The sequence below is a fragment of the Triticum dicoccoides genome, chromosome 4A (assembly GCF_002162155.2).
Source record: "Triticum dicoccoides isolate Atlit2015 ecotype Zavitan chromosome 4A, WEW_v2.0, whole genome shotgun sequence".
Classification (NCBI taxonomy): domain Eukaryota; kingdom Viridiplantae; phylum Streptophyta; class Magnoliopsida; order Poales; family Poaceae; genus Triticum; species Triticum dicoccoides.
This window is the reverse complement of record NC_041386.1, coordinates 99,647,641-99,663,872: the sequence shown is the minus strand read 5'-3', so window position 1 is coordinate 99,663,872 and position 16,232 is coordinate 99,647,641. Positions and strand designations below refer to the sequence as shown.

Sequence of the window (16,232 nt, the reverse complement as noted above, 5' to 3'; positions counted from 1 at the left end):
GGTGTGTCCGAACGTCGTAACCGTACTTTATTAGATATGGTGTGATCTATGATGTCTCTTACCGATTTACCACTATCGTCGATGCAAATTTTGACACTGATCCAGATGACTCTAAATCTCAATCTGGATACATATTGAAAGTGATAGAAATTAGCTAGAGTAGCTCCGTGCAGAGCATTGTTGACATAGAAATTTGCAAAATACTTACGGATCTGAATGTGGTAGACCTGTTGGCTAAACTTCTCTCACAAGCAAACCATAATCACACCTTAGTACTCTTTGGGTGTTAATCACGTAGCGATGTGAACTAGATTATTGACTCTAGTAACCCTTTGGGTGTTGGTCACATGTCGATGTGAACTATGGGTGTTAATCACATGGTGATGTGAACTATTGGTATTAAATCACATGGCGATGTGAACTAGATTATTGACTCTAGTGCAAGTGGGAGACTGAAGGAAATATGCCCTAGAGGCAATAATAAAGTTATTATTTATTTCCTTATATCATGATAAATGTTTATTATTCATGCAAGAATTGTATTAACTGGAAACATAATACATGTGTGAATACATAGACAAACAGAGTGTCACTAGTATGCCTCTACTTGACTAGCTCATTGATCAAAGATGGTTATGTTTCCTAGCCATTGACATGGGTTGTCATTTGATTAACGGGATCACATCATTAGGAGAATGATGTGATTGACTTGACCCATTCCGTTAGCTTAGCACCCGATCGTTTAGTATGTTGCTATTGCTTTCTTCATGACTTATACATGTTCCTATGACTATGAGATTATGCAACTCCCGTTTACCGGAGGAACACTTTGTGTGCTACCAAACGTCACAACGTAACCGGGTGAATATAAAGGTGCTCTACAGGTGTCTCCGAAGGTACTTGTTGGGTTAGCGTATTTCAAGATTAGGATTTGTCACTCTGATTGTCGGAGAGGTATCTCTGGGCCCACTCGGTAATGCACGTCACTATAAGCCTTGCAAGCATTGCAACTAATGAGTTAGTTGCGGGATGATGTGTTACGTAACGAGTAAAGAGACTTGCCGGTAACGAGATTGAACTAGGTATTGAGATATCGACGATCGAATCTCGGGCAAGTAACATACCGATGACAAAGGGAACAACATATGTTGTTATGCGGTCTGACCGATAAAGATCTTGGTAGAATATGTGGGAGCCAATATGAGCATCCAGGTTCCGCTATTGGTTATTTACCGGAGACGTGTCTCGGTCATGTCTACATAGTTCTCAAACCCGTAGGGTCCGCACGCTTAACATTTCGATGACAGTTATATTATGAGTTTATATGTTTTGATGTACCGAAGGTTGTTCGGAGTCTCGGATGTGATCATGGACATGACGAGGAGCCTCGAAATGGTCGAGACATGAAGATTGATATATTGGAATCCTATGTTTGGATATCGGAAGTGTTCCGGGTGAAATCGGGATTTTACCGGAGTACCGGGAGGTTACCGGAACCCCCCGGGAGGTTAATGGGCCTTAGTGGGCCTTTACGGAGAAGAGGAGAGGCGGCCAGGGCTGGGCCGCGCGCCCCTCCCCCCTAGTCCGAATAGGACAAGGAGAGGGGGGCGGCGCCCCCCTTCCTTCCTCTCTCCCTCGTCTTTCTCCCTCCCAAGTCCTAATCCAACTAGGAAAGGGGGGAGTCCTACTCCCGATGGGAGTAGGACTCCTCCTGGCGCGCCCTCTCTCCTGGCCGGCCGCACCCCCCCCCCCTTGCTCCTTTATATACGGGGGCAGAGGGCACCCTAGAGACAAAACAGTTGATCAGTTGATCTTTTAACCGTGTGTGGTGCCCCCCTCCACCATAGTCCACCTCGATAATATTGTAGCGGTGCTTAGGCGAAGCCCTGCGTCGGTAGAACATCATCATCATCACCACACCGTCGTGCTGACAAAACTCTCCCTCAACACTCGGCTGGATCGGAGTTCGAGGGACGTCATCGGGCTGAACGTGTGCTGAACTTGGAGGTGACGTGCGTTCGGTACTTGATCGGTCGGATTGTGAAGAAGTACGACTACATCAACCGTGTTGTGCTAACGGTTCCACTTTCAGTCTACGAGGGTACGTGGACAACACTCTCCCCTCTTGTTGCTATGCATCACCATGATCTTGCGTGTGCGTAGGATTTTTTTTTGAAATTACTACGTTTCCCAACAGTTTGACCGATAAAGATCTTCGTATAATATGTAGGAACCAATATGAGCATCCAGGTTCCACTATTGGTTATTGACCGGAGATGAGTCTCGGTCATATCTACATAGTTCTCGAACCCGTAGGCTCCGCATGCTTAACATTCTGTGATGATTTGTATTATGAGTTATGTGATTTGATGACTGAATTTTGTTCGGAGTCCCGGATGAGATCGGGGACATGACGAGGAGTCTCGAAATGGTCGAGACGTAAAGATTGATATATTGGAAAGCTATATTCGGACATCGGAAAGGTTCCGAGTGATTCGTGTATTTTTTTGGAGTACCGAAGAGTTACGGGAATTCGTATTGGGCCTTAATGGGCCATACGGGAAAGGAGATAAAGGCCTCAAGGGTGGTCGCGCCCCTTCCCCATGGACTGGTCCGAATTGGACTAGGGAAAGGGGGCGCACCCTTCCTTTCTTCTCCTTCTCCCTTCCCTTTTTCCTATTCCATGTAGGAGGTGGAATCCTACTAGGACTAAGGAGTCCTAGTAGGACTCCACACTTTGGGCGCGCCCTATGAGGGCCGGTCTCCTCCTCCTCCATCCTTTATATACATGGCCAGGGGGCACCCCATAGACACACAAGTTGATCATTGATCCCTTAGCCGTGTGCGGTGCCCCCCTCCACCATAATCCACCTCGGTCATATTGTCGTAGTGCTTAGGCGAAGCCCTGTGCCAGTAGCTTCATCACCACCATCATCATGTCGTCGTGCTGACGAAGCTCTCCCTTGACACTCTGCTGGATCGTGAGTTCGTGGGACGTCATCGAGCCGAATGTGTGCCGATCGCGGAGGTGCCGTACTTTCAGTACTAGGATCAGTCGGATCGTGAAGACGTACGACTACATCAACCGCGTTGTCATAACGCTTTCGCTTACGGTCTACGAGGGTACGTGGACTACACTCTTCCCTCTCGTTGCTATGCATCACCATGATCTTGCGTGTGCGTATTAAATTTTTTGAAATTACTGCGTTCCCCAATAGTAAGAGCATCTCCAACCGATCCCCAAAAAATTAGAGGACGATACGACCAAGTACCTTTTTTTGAAACGAAAGGGGTTGCCCCCCTGTCGTTTCTAACCGATCCCCAATACTTAACTCCCTAAAAAAATCAATACAAATTCGGTGCAAATTTGGTTCAAACTACTACACCAAACTTGATTCGAAATATTTTACATAACTTGAATGAAGATTAGACTAGATTGCATAAAAACTCACTAAAACTACTCGCTAATCGCTCTCCCAGTCCGATTTGGTAAGCGCCGTGTCGTCGGAGTCATGGAGCAAAGGTCAATGACCTCCCTTGCCCCAGTCGCGTACTGCTTACATACAGTGCTCCGTCTCGACGTGCTCCGGGTATCTGTGGCGGAGCTCCGCCATGTATGCTTCGCCGGCTTGCTTCGCCTCGAGGCGCTCCCTAGCCTCCCGGTCTTCCTGCATCTCCTGTGCGGTGGCTAACCAGGGGTTGACGGGCGCCAACTACGACAGGCCGTTGGAGAAGTTCAGCTGGTTGTTGGCATCGTGGAGGCAGACCGACATAATGTGGCATTCGTGCGCCTCCTTCACCGGGAGTGGGAGGAGCCAATCCAAATACTCTCGCGGGTCTTGCGGTCAGTGATATTTGCGTCCCACGTCCCCCACTGGTGCTGCCACACTCGAGGTAGTTCGGCTGCGACGGCGGCAACGGCGAGAGGCCAGGGGTGAGGGGTGCGTCGACGCGGAAGGATGAAGCGTCGTCGCAGGAGGAGGATGCGTCGCCACGGCCACGGGCTCGGGACGGCATGGCAGCGTGGATCCACACTAGGGATGGACGGTGGGGAGTGACGGCAGCTGGATCCGGCCATTATCAGCGGCGGGGCGATGTGCGGGTGGAGATGGGGCGAGGGCGTCCCGGCGGCATCAAACCCCTAACATTAAAGCTTAGCCTTAGAGCATCTCCAGCCGTTCGGCCCCCCAGGGCGCCAAAAAAGAGCGGCCTAGGAATGAACTGGTGCTAGATTGGCCCCTGGGGCCGACTTCATTCCCAGTCGTCGGCCCACAGGTCGCCGTGGGTTCAGCGATATTCCGTTCAATTTTTTGCAAACTCGACGACTTTTGCACGAACTCGGCGATACTTCACTGAAATTTGTATAAAAAATAAAAAAAATGCAAACTACACCAAACTAATAAAAGCCTAGCCACCGTCGTCGCCTACATGCCGAGAAGCCTGTAGAAGCGGGTGTAGTCGCCGCCGTCGTCGTCGTCGCGCGCCTCGCCTGCGCTGCCGCCGTCCCTGCTGCAGCCCTGGCCGGGGTCGCCGACACGCGGCGGGGCGTTGGACGTCGTCCTCCTTGTCGCTGTCGAGGACGATGACACCGCTCTCCTCGCGGCCGCGGAGACGGGCCTGGAGCTCCAGGTACGCCCGGCGCTGGCGGCGCACCTGCTCGCGAACGTAGTCCTCCTTCGCTCACTTGTGGGCGGTCGCGTCGTCGGGGCCACCATGTCGACGTGCTCCGGCACGGGGAGCAGCCCCAGCTCGGGCTTCGGCCGGACCAGGCGGAGGGAGCGCCTCGCCGGTGCCGGACCAGGCAGGGGCGGCCGGGCACCGTCGTTGATGACGAGGGCGTCGCTGCGAGTGCGGCGCCCGAGCGGCGTCTCCTCCGGCTCGGGCTTGACGGGGCAAAGGGCCGGCGAGCCGGAGCCCGACGACGAGGACGACCCCGCCTTCATCCGACGCGGCGTCCAGGAGCTGCCACGGCGAGAGAAGGATGACCGCGGCGGGTACTCGAGGCGCGGCACATTGCCGGTCTCGATGTGGTCGAGGACGGCCTTGAGGGTGCGACCAGGCACACCCCACCACTCGCGTCGCCCGTCGGCGTTGAGACGATCGCGGGGGATGACGTTGTTGGTGGAGGCAATCTGCTCCTCGCGGCGGCGCGTGAAGTACATGGACCACATGATGTGGCTGTCGGCGGCGTACCGCGATTCGTTCCGCTGCTCCTCCGACAGGGACGAGCGGATGCGGGCGATCTCGACCCGCCGCGCCGCCCCTTCGAACACATGTGGCACCGGGACGCCACCGCCGCTCAGCCTCCACGTCCCCGGCACCCGCATGTCTGGGGGCGCCGAGTATTCGGCCTCGTAGAGGAGGCACGCCTCCGGCTCTTGGAGGTGGCGACGGTCGAAGCCGTTCGCCGCGCCGCCGTCGCCTGGAAACCTCTCAGCCATCTGTTCGTCGGCGGGAAGGCGGGAAGATGGGGAGAGTGTAGCTTTTGTGTGTCGAAGTAGGGGAACTGAGAACTGCGCCGTCCACCGGCGGGGACGTCGCCTTTTATAGCCGAGCGAGGCCGGCGAGAGGCTGCATGCCGGGCAACGCGTGACGGGTGAGGACGGGACGCGCGTCGCGGCGCCTTCATTGTGCCGCCGTCAGGCATCAATGGTCTGGTCTTACGCCCTTACCCCTCAAAAGAAAAAGGAAAAACCACAGCGTGCTGGTCTGGTCTTCTTCCTAGGCGCAATTCGTCACGATTCCTAACAAGCCGAGCAGAATCGCGGGCGCAGAGTGCCCGGAGAGGAGCGTGGTCAGTGGAGCAGACCACGCTGCAGCCATGTCGGTGCAGGAGTACCTAGAGAAGCACCTGCTCCCGCGCAAGATCGAGGAGGCCGTGAACGCGGCCGTCCGCGCCAAGGCCGCCGACCCGGTGCTCTTCATCTCCACCCACATGCGGCGGGCGGCGCCGGCCGTGATCACGCGGGTGTGCGCGCGGCAGATCCTGGACAGCCGCGGCGCCCCCGCGGTGGAGGTCGACCTGCACACCAACAAGGCCGTGCACCGCGCGTCCGCGGCAGGGCCGGGAGCCCCCGAGGGCGCCGCGGTCGACGCCACGAGGGACGTCGAGAAGCGGAGGCTCCTCGCCAAGGCGGTCGCCGACTCGGTGCGGCTGATCAACGGCAAGGTGTCGGAGGCGCTCGTGGGGATGGATCCGCAGCAGCAGGCGCAGATCGACCAGGCCATCATGGACTTGGACAAGGCGCACCACAGGGTACATCGCCGAAACCCCGATTATTCCTTCTCTCATTCTCTACTGTTGATCTGTTCCTGCATTTCCAAGCTCTATTTGTGTAGATATGATAATGAATTACTCCGTATTATATGAGGATGTTGTTATGCTGTCTCTAGGTGTTTCCCCTAACCACATACTCCAATTGTGTGCTCTGCTACACGGTGGCAATATTGGGCACCGGCTAGCTTCATTTTAGGCTTCCCTGCTGGAAATAATGCTGTGCCATTTTCGATGGTTGTAATGAATACTAGTTTACTAGTATCTCAATTTTTTTGTACCAAAACAAGAGTATCTCAATTTAGTACGATTGTGTAGTTCACAAAAGTTTCTGTGGATGTGCATTGTCCTCTCTGGTTGGAGGGCACCATGCAACACATCCTGCATACAAAGTAACTAATTAATTGTGACAACCATGTTCAGACTGAGGTTGGAGCGAATGCTATGCTGGCCGTATCAATTGCAGCTTGTAAAGCTGGTGCTGCTGAGAAAGAGGTATCACTTATATTCTTTATCTGGGTCTTAGGTGAAAATTGAATCTGTGACGATAACACAAATTCTTATAGTTGTTTGCCTATTTCTGTGCAGGTTCCGCTGTACAAGCATATAGCAGATCTTGTTGGTAAAAGCGCAACGACGCTTCCCGTCCCAGCAATTACAGTCATTAATGGTGGAACCCATGCTGGAAATAATCTTCCCATTCAAGTATTTCCACTTCACATTTAGGATTACCTTTTGTAATAAAATTTGCTTTGCAGACTGCTGAGAACACTCTTTTTCTTTTTTTGCAAATAGACTGCTAAGAACACTCTCTTAGGCTTTTCTATAAACCCCAAAACTTTGCAGAGTTTGAGATTGTTACTACCTTGTTTCTTACTGTAATATATGCTACATGTAGTTTGACATATCAATATACTGTATTTATTTTTTCTGCGTAGTACTTTGAAGTAAAGTTTACGTTTCTGTAGGAAATTAAGATCCTTCCAATCGGTGCCAAAAACTTTGAAGAAGCAATGCAGATGGGTTCAGAGACATATCATCATCTGAAGGTACCCTCCGTTTTAACAAACTGCTTCACAGATATACTTCGATAATAACACCGTGCACACTTTCTTGGCTATGTGCGTGTTGTCTAGTATTTGGACCAACCTGCTACCTTCCCATCAAACATTCTAGGAACATTGTGTTTCCACGAAAACTTAACGCCTTATGCTAGCTTGCCAACTCTCTTTTATGTCTTCTTATGGCACTGATTTTTCTCGGTGATTGCTACTAAGCCAAAACAGAGAAATTGCTTAAACATTGGCTGTCCAGCTGTTTGAAAGTTTTGTTTTTAGAACGCAGTTCTGCACAGAAATATTTGCTGATTTTCACTAATGATTTGTTAGGATATTATATGGGAGAAGTATGGTTCAGACAGTTGCAACATTGGCGATGATGGTGGATTTGCTCCTAATATTTCCAGGCAAGTAAGGAATTGATTTTACTTTTTCCTGATGTGTTTTGTTTCTCAGTTTCCCTTTTGAGCACCTACATATGGATATTAACATACCATATCTATGTCTGGTGAATGTTCAGTATAACCGAAGGCTTGGATCTTGTCATTGCGGCAATAGATAGAGCTGGATATAATGGAAGGATCAAATTAGCAATTGATGCTGCTGCTACTGATTTTTGTGTAGGTAAGGATAAATCAGTGAAATCTCTATCATCCATATATCCTTAGCTGTTAACACCATGGTTTATATTCTCCTTTGAATAACATCTTGGGCATCTACATAACTACACCCAATAGAAAATGCAAGTAATGGCGTACATTTCACAGATAGTTCCATAGTGTTGCTGTGTAAGAAGGATGTGTTTTTAGTCTACTGTGTTTTCCAGCTTCTTCTTTGTGTTGCATTGTTGTTATTTTTACAGCTGCCATCGCTGCCTGTAACAGTGTAACTTGATATGCTAGGGCCAGTTAAAGCATACTATTGTGATCAGCATTTTCAATCAGGCACCATTTGACCAATCTCTTGCTATTTTACTGTTGTTATTATACTTTTTGGAAGTGTACGGCCTTGAAACATGGAAAACAATGAGTTTTTTCATTCAAGCTAGAAACAGTGAGCTTGAATAGCAGTCAGATGTACTCCCTCCGTCCTGAATTACTTGTCTTAGATTTGTCTAGATACCGTATCTAGACATGTTTTAGCGTTAGATACGTCCGTATCTAGTCAAATCCAAGACAAGTAATTTGGGACGGGGGTAATATATTGTCGGCTATTAACAATTAGTCTTACTATTTTCGCGAGTTAACTTCCCTGCTTGCTCATGCTTTTCTTTGCAGGAAAAAAATATGACCTGGAGTTCAAGTCTGCAAAGAAATCAGGGCAAAATTTCAAAACTGGGGACGATATGATTGAGATTTATAGTCAACTATGTTCAGGTATCACTTGTTTGTGGATTTACATATTCTGGGAGAAAAATCTTTTGACTTCATGAACCTTATATTTCCTCTTTTTTGTACACTAGAATACCCACTTGTCTCCATTGAACAGCCCTTCGACAAAGATGACTGGGAGCACTCGAAAAAGTTTACCACCCTAGAGCTATGTCAGGTACCTATTGTGCTTTTATTTTCTATTTTCTGTCAGGAGCTCATGCCATAATGCATTTGCAGGTTGTAGGAGACGACTTATTGATGTCAGATCCTGAACGCATTAAGCGGGCAGTAAATGAATATACTTGCGACGCTCTTACTCTCAAGGTAAGTCACAAATCATTCATTTGTTTATTGATGTTTATAAACTTGCTGCTTTGTGCAAGTTACTGGGCCCCCGAAGGCTAACAATACCAGACTCTGGAATTAGGCGTTTTTTAAGCTGGAACAAGCCACAATTGATTTTGACTAACCACAGCAATCTTTGTGCCTGGATACTCAGTGTGGTTCTTTGTTTGATTGAATGCCACTCCTTCCATTTTGTGCCTATTATTTTGCATGGCATGATTTGAGTTTAAGGGCATTTATTTACAGACAATGCAATGTAGTACCTGAATTCACGAAGATGAGCAATTAATAGTTGAACTGATTGTAGGCACATAATGTTGCAAGAGCCACATGGTTGCACATGTAGTACTTGCCTCCTTGATTCTTCCTTGCTCTCTTGATTTCTGTAACTGTCCAGGGATTCTCTGTGTCATGTACCTTATTATGTGTTTCCTTTTCTTATCATGTGTATGTAGGCAAGTCAAGTGGGCACTGTCACTGAGGCCATAGAGGCTGTGAAACAGGCAAAGGATGCGCATTGGGGTGTGATGGTGTCACATAGGTCTGGGGACACGGATGATTCTTTCATCGCCGACCTGGCTGTCGGTGCAGCAGCTGGACAGATCAAAGCTGGTGCCCCCTGCCGTGGAGAGTGCCTCACGAAATACAATCAGGTTTCTGTTGAATGCTTGCTGCCTTTTATGTGGATACATGCACCAAAGTATTGGTCTGAAGTCATAGTACCATATGGTCATTCTAAACAGCTTCTTAATTTGTCTTGAATGGTTTTTGATGACTGTGTGCATTGTGTTTGCAGCTTCTAAGAATAGAGGAAGAACTTGGAGGCGAAGGGGGTTACGCTGGCGAAAATTGGAGAACTACCGCGGGCTGACTCGTGGCTCACTGGATTCCGTTGATGCGGTCCGGGGGGGTTCTGTAGAAATGTGTTTTGTGCTGGCTCAGCAAAGGCAAGGAAAGAGGGTAGCTTAACAAACTGGGGAAACTTTCAGGCACACATTGGTTTCTTAGGTGCAGTGGCTGAACTGCTGGGACTTTACTTTTGATAGATGTTGAGCTATGCCTTTTTTCCCTTTTCATTTATATGTGGTATGGAATGGATCGTGCACAAGATACATGAATTTGAGAATGGGTTTGAAGGAGTAGAGTTTTTCATTTGTACAATATACACAGTTCCAATGCACTCCAAGTTTTGCGTTTAAAGTAGTTCAGATATAGTTAGTCCAAAGTGTTTGTTCTACTGAGAGCAGTTTGCGTGAGCTCAGCTTATTATAATATGGTAGAAATTGTGGAACAGTCGAGCAAATATCAAACCAGACAGCAAAATGGTGTGCTGAAGTATCAAAGCACTGAGGCACACAAAGAACTCCTTATATCAAGGAACAGAAAAAAGCACACAGTACTTGATGCACAACAATTTCTTCCGAAATGACATTCAACTCCATGGTTCAACAACGTGATCGAGCTAGCCACGTATGGGGACACGAAATATAGTCCTGGTATCCCCAGAGCTAGAACACAGCACACAGCAGGTTACAATCGTAAAAAAAGAGGCGCTTTCCAAACTTTCGCCCTCAAAGCCCACTATGAAGATGGCAGCATAATCAGGAGGATTCAGCAGCCGCCGGAGCTGTTTGTGCCGCCGCCTGTGCTGTTTGCGCCTCTGCTGCGCGCTTGACCGATGCGCACTTGATCAGATGGTTGTAGCTCCCCTTCTCCTTGAAAAGCTGGGAGAAATGGTGCTTGCAGTAGAGGATGCCTTCCAAGGCCGCGTAGTTGGACGGCGAGAGGGCGCAGCCTCCATGAGAGCATTTGAAGCAGGACTTGTGGTAGGACTTCTCTTCAACTGTCACCTGCAAGATTTAGTTTAACAACTAGGCATGAGTCATCTGCATGTTCTTGAGGCTTTAGGATATAACTGAGAAGGAAGTTGATGATTCAAGACAATTATGATGGAAGTTGGCTGCCTAAAAGGTACTACTCCCTCCGTTCGGAATTACTTGTCTCGAATATGGATGTATCTAGAACTAAAATACATCCAAATACATCCATTTCTGCGACAAGTAATTCCGAACGGAGGGAGTACCTCTGTTTCTAAATGTTAAACGATTTGGCAGTTCAAATTGAACTGCCAAAGCATCTTATATTTAGGAACACAGAGTAAAGTGAAGGCTACACAACTATGTCCAATGTGCAAGTAAATTAACCCCTTGTGTTGAATTGCAAAACGGTCAATCCGACAGTTTTCACATTCTGAAACATCAATTGTTTCGTGAAATGACAAAATTCTGAGACATCTAAGCGAGCTATGCTGACGCCTAGATCACAAAACAAAACAAATATGGTATACTCGGTGATATTACCTTCTCAAGAGGGTATGCTGTTTTACCACAAGTGGCGCACTTGTCCTGCGTTCCCGAAAACATGCCCGCAGCTTTGCTTGGCGATCTGGTCTGAAACAGCACATTCCACATAAGACTAACCGAATCGCAGGGCAGCAAAGAGACAAGACACATATAGATACATGCACCCTATATGGGAGTACATACCAGCTCAGGAGTCAACTTCTCCGTCGCAGATTTCGCGGCTGAAGGAAACAAAGCCAAGGATCAGGACACATTTGATAAAGAAAACAGTAACGACTTTTGCCATGCTTGCAGATTACTTAGTATTGAATGGAAACCTACGGGATTGTGACTGGAAGCTCTTGTTGTAGCTCCCGGTCTCCTTGAACAGCTGCGCGAAATGGGGCTTGCAGTAGGGCACTCCTTCAAAGGAGGAGTAGCTGCTAAACTGTCAAACAGCAAAACAAGATATCCAGACAGATTGTTATTTCTCTTGGTCTTGTTCTTACCAAAGGCAGAGAATGCGAATTGGACAAAGCCGCGATGATCCCCTATCCTTCCTAGACACAAGATTCTGACACGAAATTCAAGCGCCAGATCCGTGCGGCGGAGCAGTCCGCAGATCTGGCATCGCATTTCATTCTACAGATCCATGGACCGTTGACATCCATCCGTCGATCTTTTTCTCTCGCTGTCTCCCGGAACTAGAACAAGAACAAGACGGCTGGAGGTGGTAGAAAGATAAGAGAGCGGGAGGGGAGATGGCATACGGAGAGGGTGGACTTGCAGTGGTGGCACTTGAAGCAGGCGCGGTGGAAGACGGCGCCGTCGGTGGAGAGCTGGTCCATGGGGTACACCGTCTTGGTGCACACCTTGCACTTCTGCTGCGTCCCGCTGAACATGGTCGCCGTCGCCGTCGCCGCCGCCGCCGCCGATCTGATCTCGGCCTGCGCGCGCCTGATGCGACGATGTGACGAGCACCCCACGAGCGCCCCAATGGCCGCGCTTATATACGCGGCAGCGGATGAATGGATGGAATGAATTATGGCGGCCTCTCGAGGTGGGCGGCTCGATCGGGCCGGCTCACAGTTGCCGCGGCGGAAAGAAAAAGGCAACGCACAAACGAAGGAAGCGAAGGGGGGAAAGAGAGATGAGATGCGGGTGAGGGGCCGCGCTAGTGCTCTGCTCATTAACGAATACGCAATTAATTATTACAGCCTTTCGTGCGAACGTGGCTCCGGCTGCGCGGCTGCCGGTGGGCCCGGGAGTACGCGGGGTCCGGCTGCCAGTGGCTGTGCGGTTGGTGGCAGCCACACGAGAACGGAGCTCTGACCGGCGCGAGAAGTGCCGCAGAAGCAACGGCTACGACTACGGGTATTCGCGTCGTTGCGTGGGGCCCGGCGGTCAGCCCCCCTGCGACGGGGAGAGGTGAGAGATGTTCTCTTGGGCAATTTGTTGCTTTTATTATTATTATTATTGGTTATTATTTTGATTGAAGCTGGAATGTGTATGTATGTAGGGGGCGATATTAATTGGTGCCGCAGCGGTGCGGCCCACGTCGGCCAGCTCTTTCCCTGCTGCCTCGTCGGACCACTCTGCTTGTTCGCATGCTTACATCTTTGCAAACAAACAGCGCACTGCTACGTATTTTATTGCGGTGCGAGAGGGCAAGGCCGTGTTTTTGTTGCATGCACAGGCTAAGCTCGGCCTACCCCGCCTAAACGGAAGAGGCTGAGGCGTGGGGCCGGTGCCAACTGCGCAAGCACGCACGGGGGCGGTCTAGCTTAGCAAACGGATTACTTTTGCTCATTTATTTGCTCCTGCGTGGCCTGTCTGTGCTTACACGATATACGGGCAGGCCACAGCTCAATTTCGTAACGCCCGGTTCAAGCGTGGTTAGGAGCGTACTGGATTGTGCCCGTAATAGCCACCAAATTTGCTCACTGGACCAGTGGACCGGACGGTACCCCTAATATGCTGAGCTGATACCAAACACGCCCGTACAGCTCATCCAAGGAAGACATCATTCCGGTCAGCAGTGCGTTGCAAAATCATATACGAGTATACCTAATAACCATCACGTACTCACATAATGATTGGGTTTGAAGCAAGTCCCGTCGTCAACCACCGAGTGCGAGTGCGAGTGCGACCAACGCACCATTATTCTGCCCGGCACCAACCGGAAACGCAATCAACAACTCCACGGCACCGCGCCAACCAACCAAATCACTGCCAAAACAGCACTGGCCTCTGCACCATGCAGCTGAGCGCATAGTTAGCTCGTGTGGCGCTGTCATCAGGTTAGTGCCAATTCTTCTAGCCCCAAATCCATAAATTCCCCAAATGCCCATCACTGTGATCGACGAAACAGCGGTTATAGCATCATAACTGACAAACAGGAGCTTAATTAGCAGGATCGAAGGATGTAACCATGGAAAGAAAACGGGGATTTGTGTATGCGCCACAGATGGGCGGTGGCTGCCGGTATTCTGATGCTTGGTCGGGGCATATCTCATGTGCCCATTTTATATCAGCAAATCATAATGGTTCTTCCCACTGTATAACAGTCTCACCGGCACCCTTTTCTTCCCCTCTTTAGAGTCTTTGGTAAACTCCAACCCGTACTCGGCAATTGGGATAAACCCGTTGCCCCGCCCGCGGTACTGTTGCACAAAAAAAAAATGGTAGGTTTAGTTCGAGATGGAGTGAGGAAGCATAACATACAAGGCCATCAAAGCAGAACGCTCAAAACATGATTGCGGTGAAACAGATAAAATGGTGCGATAATCCACACAGTATTTCCATTTTGAAGACAAGTTCGATTTAAACATCAAAAAAACGCAAAAGGAAAGGTATTCACCAATCTTTCAAACAGTTTGATTTGCACTTCGCAAAATGCAGTTTCAGTTTTCAACACCATTCTCAAGGAAACTTTAGGCAGATTGTCTAGTTCCAACTGGACCTTTATTTTTTTTGTTATTGAATTACCAGGAAATTTGGCTACATATTATCAATTGCTAGTACACGTGCCTTCCGATTTGATCAACTTTTATCATAATACGTACGATGCAATGCCCATAGTGATGATGATGGTGTTCTTAAAGTCACTATTCTACCAAAACCCCTTGTTCAGTTTTTCTCTCTTATCAGTTGGAACAACTATTCCATTGATTTGTTATGAGAATCGCTTCCATCATGTCACAACCATATTATTAAATATAGATGAAGTTTTATTATCCTTCTCCACTCTGCACACATATAGATTCATCATCACCTAGGGCGGTTGAATTTACCTCACGCTCCGGAATGTAAATAATGATTGGTTGCCGACACAGTCTAGACAAAACCTGGAAAGAGGAGATCCCAGATGAAAATCTTATGTGAATGAGCCATGTATACAGATATAACAATTTAAGCAACAAATACAATATCAATCTACTCAGAAAAGGATGGCCTACTTTAGAACATCCAGAAGTTAAACAAAAGTATATCTTTGACTTTATCACGCTAATAAAGAAGAATGATGCATGAACTGTACTACTTAAAACATAAAATGACTGGTACGTGCAAGTCGGATGTTCTCCAGATGTAATTTGTCGAATAACTGATGCCTACATCAACTATGCATGTTAACTTCTAGAACCATCAAATCCATACCAAGAGTTCTGACTCTCCACCCCAGAAATCAGGTCGCCTTATCCTTTGGCAGTAGCTACAACAGCAGGCATAGCCGTTAGCATCTCTAAGTTAATGACATCGAAGTAAATAAAAAGCTATGGGAACCTAACCGTTTCAAAGATTCATCCACTGTAATAGCTATAATCGCCTCTTCATACTTTTGACGCTCGGTTTGGTTATCACATATAACCTCTTTCACTGCCAGCCGTAGGTCGTCTAGGAAATTGAAGATAAATTCCATCATAAAAATATATTTCAAGAATAATCTGTCTTTCAATGGAGACATGGTAATAATTATACTATATGGCCAGCTCCAAGGCTGAGTGATGGATACTCTCAGGTTTATCAGGATGGGGCAGTTGTAAAGAATGTGCAATGTAAACTCAAAAGAAAAACGTACAGCTCTTCTTCACATATCCCTGGCCACAGGATAAGCTTTTGAGTGTTCCATATCTTCGTACAGGGAGCCTCTTCAAAATATTTCCTATCACTATCTCTTCATGCTCCAGTGGACTCTTCATTTTTCACTCTCCATATTCCACTATTCTATATTTTATTGATATCATATAAACAACAATATACTTGTAACTGCTATGATTTCAACGGCTGTGGACCTAACGACTATTTTTCTGATGGGTATATTTGTAATGGCTACGTTTTTCTGGTCTATACATATGCAAAGTCATTCGCTCTTCCTGATTGTTACTCCTCTACAGCATAGCAATGAGTCCTTGCTAGTTACTGAAGCAAAGTCTCTTGGATTCATCGTCATCACATGACGGCAATGGACTTATTTTTACTACATACCCAGCACATAATATCTGCTTTTGAATGTTCCACGCCATGGCGGTTATGTACCTAAACTATGTAATTCGTCCTATTAGAGAAATAGAGCTTTTTAGATTATACAAAGACTACTTTCCAGATTCTCCTACCGAAACCTAACTACTCCCTCAATTCCATAATACTTGCCGTGGTTTTAGTTCAAATTTGAACAACAACCATGACAAGTATTATGGAACGGAGGGAGTACATTTCAGTGTTCATCTACTTTTCTTCTCCTTTTTTGGTTAATACTCTTGGCTAGAGCTCATTCTTATTTTTCGCATAGGTTTCGAATGACAGGAATTTAGATCTTTTGCCCCACTTTACTTCTCCATTA

The 16,232-nt window shown here is 47.9% G+C and overlaps 3 protein-coding genes across 3 annotated transcripts in view; 1 reads left to right on the top strand and 2 right to left on the bottom strand.

The window, feature by feature from the left end:
- Nucleotides 1-5,603: 5,603 nt before the first annotated feature.
- Nucleotides 5,604-10,250, top strand: LOC119285220 (cytosolic enolase 3-like). Its single transcript, XM_037564455.1, has 11 exons — nucleotides 5,604-6,256; nucleotides 6,698-6,769; nucleotides 6,863-6,979; nucleotides 7,243-7,323; nucleotides 7,663-7,739; nucleotides 7,853-7,956; nucleotides 8,610-8,708; nucleotides 8,795-8,880; nucleotides 8,943-9,029; nucleotides 9,506-9,703; nucleotides 9,847-10,250. Exons 1-11 carry the CDS (start codon nucleotides 5,822-5,824, stop codon nucleotides 9,919-9,921), a joined length of 1,431 nt encoding a protein of 476 aa, XP_037420352.1. The 5' UTR covers nucleotides 5,604-5,821; the 3' UTR covers nucleotides 9,922-10,250.
- Nucleotides 10,251-10,397: 147 nt separating this feature from the next.
- LOC119285221 (LIM domain-containing protein WLIM2a-like) lies at nucleotides 10,398-12,558 on the bottom strand. Its single transcript, XM_037564457.1, has 5 exons — nucleotides 12,163-12,558; nucleotides 11,735-11,840; nucleotides 11,597-11,634; nucleotides 11,411-11,500; nucleotides 10,398-10,900 (listed from the first exon to the last, which is right to left on the bottom strand). Exons 1-5 carry the CDS (start codon nucleotides 12,292-12,294, stop codon nucleotides 10,652-10,654), a joined length of 615 nt encoding a protein of 204 aa, XP_037420354.1. The 5' UTR covers nucleotides 12,295-12,558; the 3' UTR covers nucleotides 10,398-10,651.
- An 860-nt stretch (nucleotides 12,559-13,418) lies between these two features.
- The window catches only part of LOC119285219 (OVARIAN TUMOR DOMAIN-containing deubiquitinating enzyme 3-like), a 9,553-nt gene continuing 6,739 nt past the window's right edge, over nucleotides 13,419-16,232 (bottom strand). Inside the window, exons 5-8 of the mRNA XM_037564454.1 lie at nucleotides 15,181-15,286; nucleotides 15,050-15,104; nucleotides 14,686-14,739; nucleotides 13,419-14,055 (exon numbers count right to left, since the gene is read on the bottom strand). Of these exons, the coding sequence (XP_037420351.1) occupies nucleotides 13,918-14,055; nucleotides 14,686-14,739; nucleotides 15,050-15,104; nucleotides 15,181-15,286 (353 nt within the window). The 3' untranslated portion in view covers nucleotides 13,419-13,917. The remainder of the gene's footprint in view (nucleotides 14,056-14,685; nucleotides 14,740-15,049; nucleotides 15,105-15,180; nucleotides 15,287-16,232) is intronic.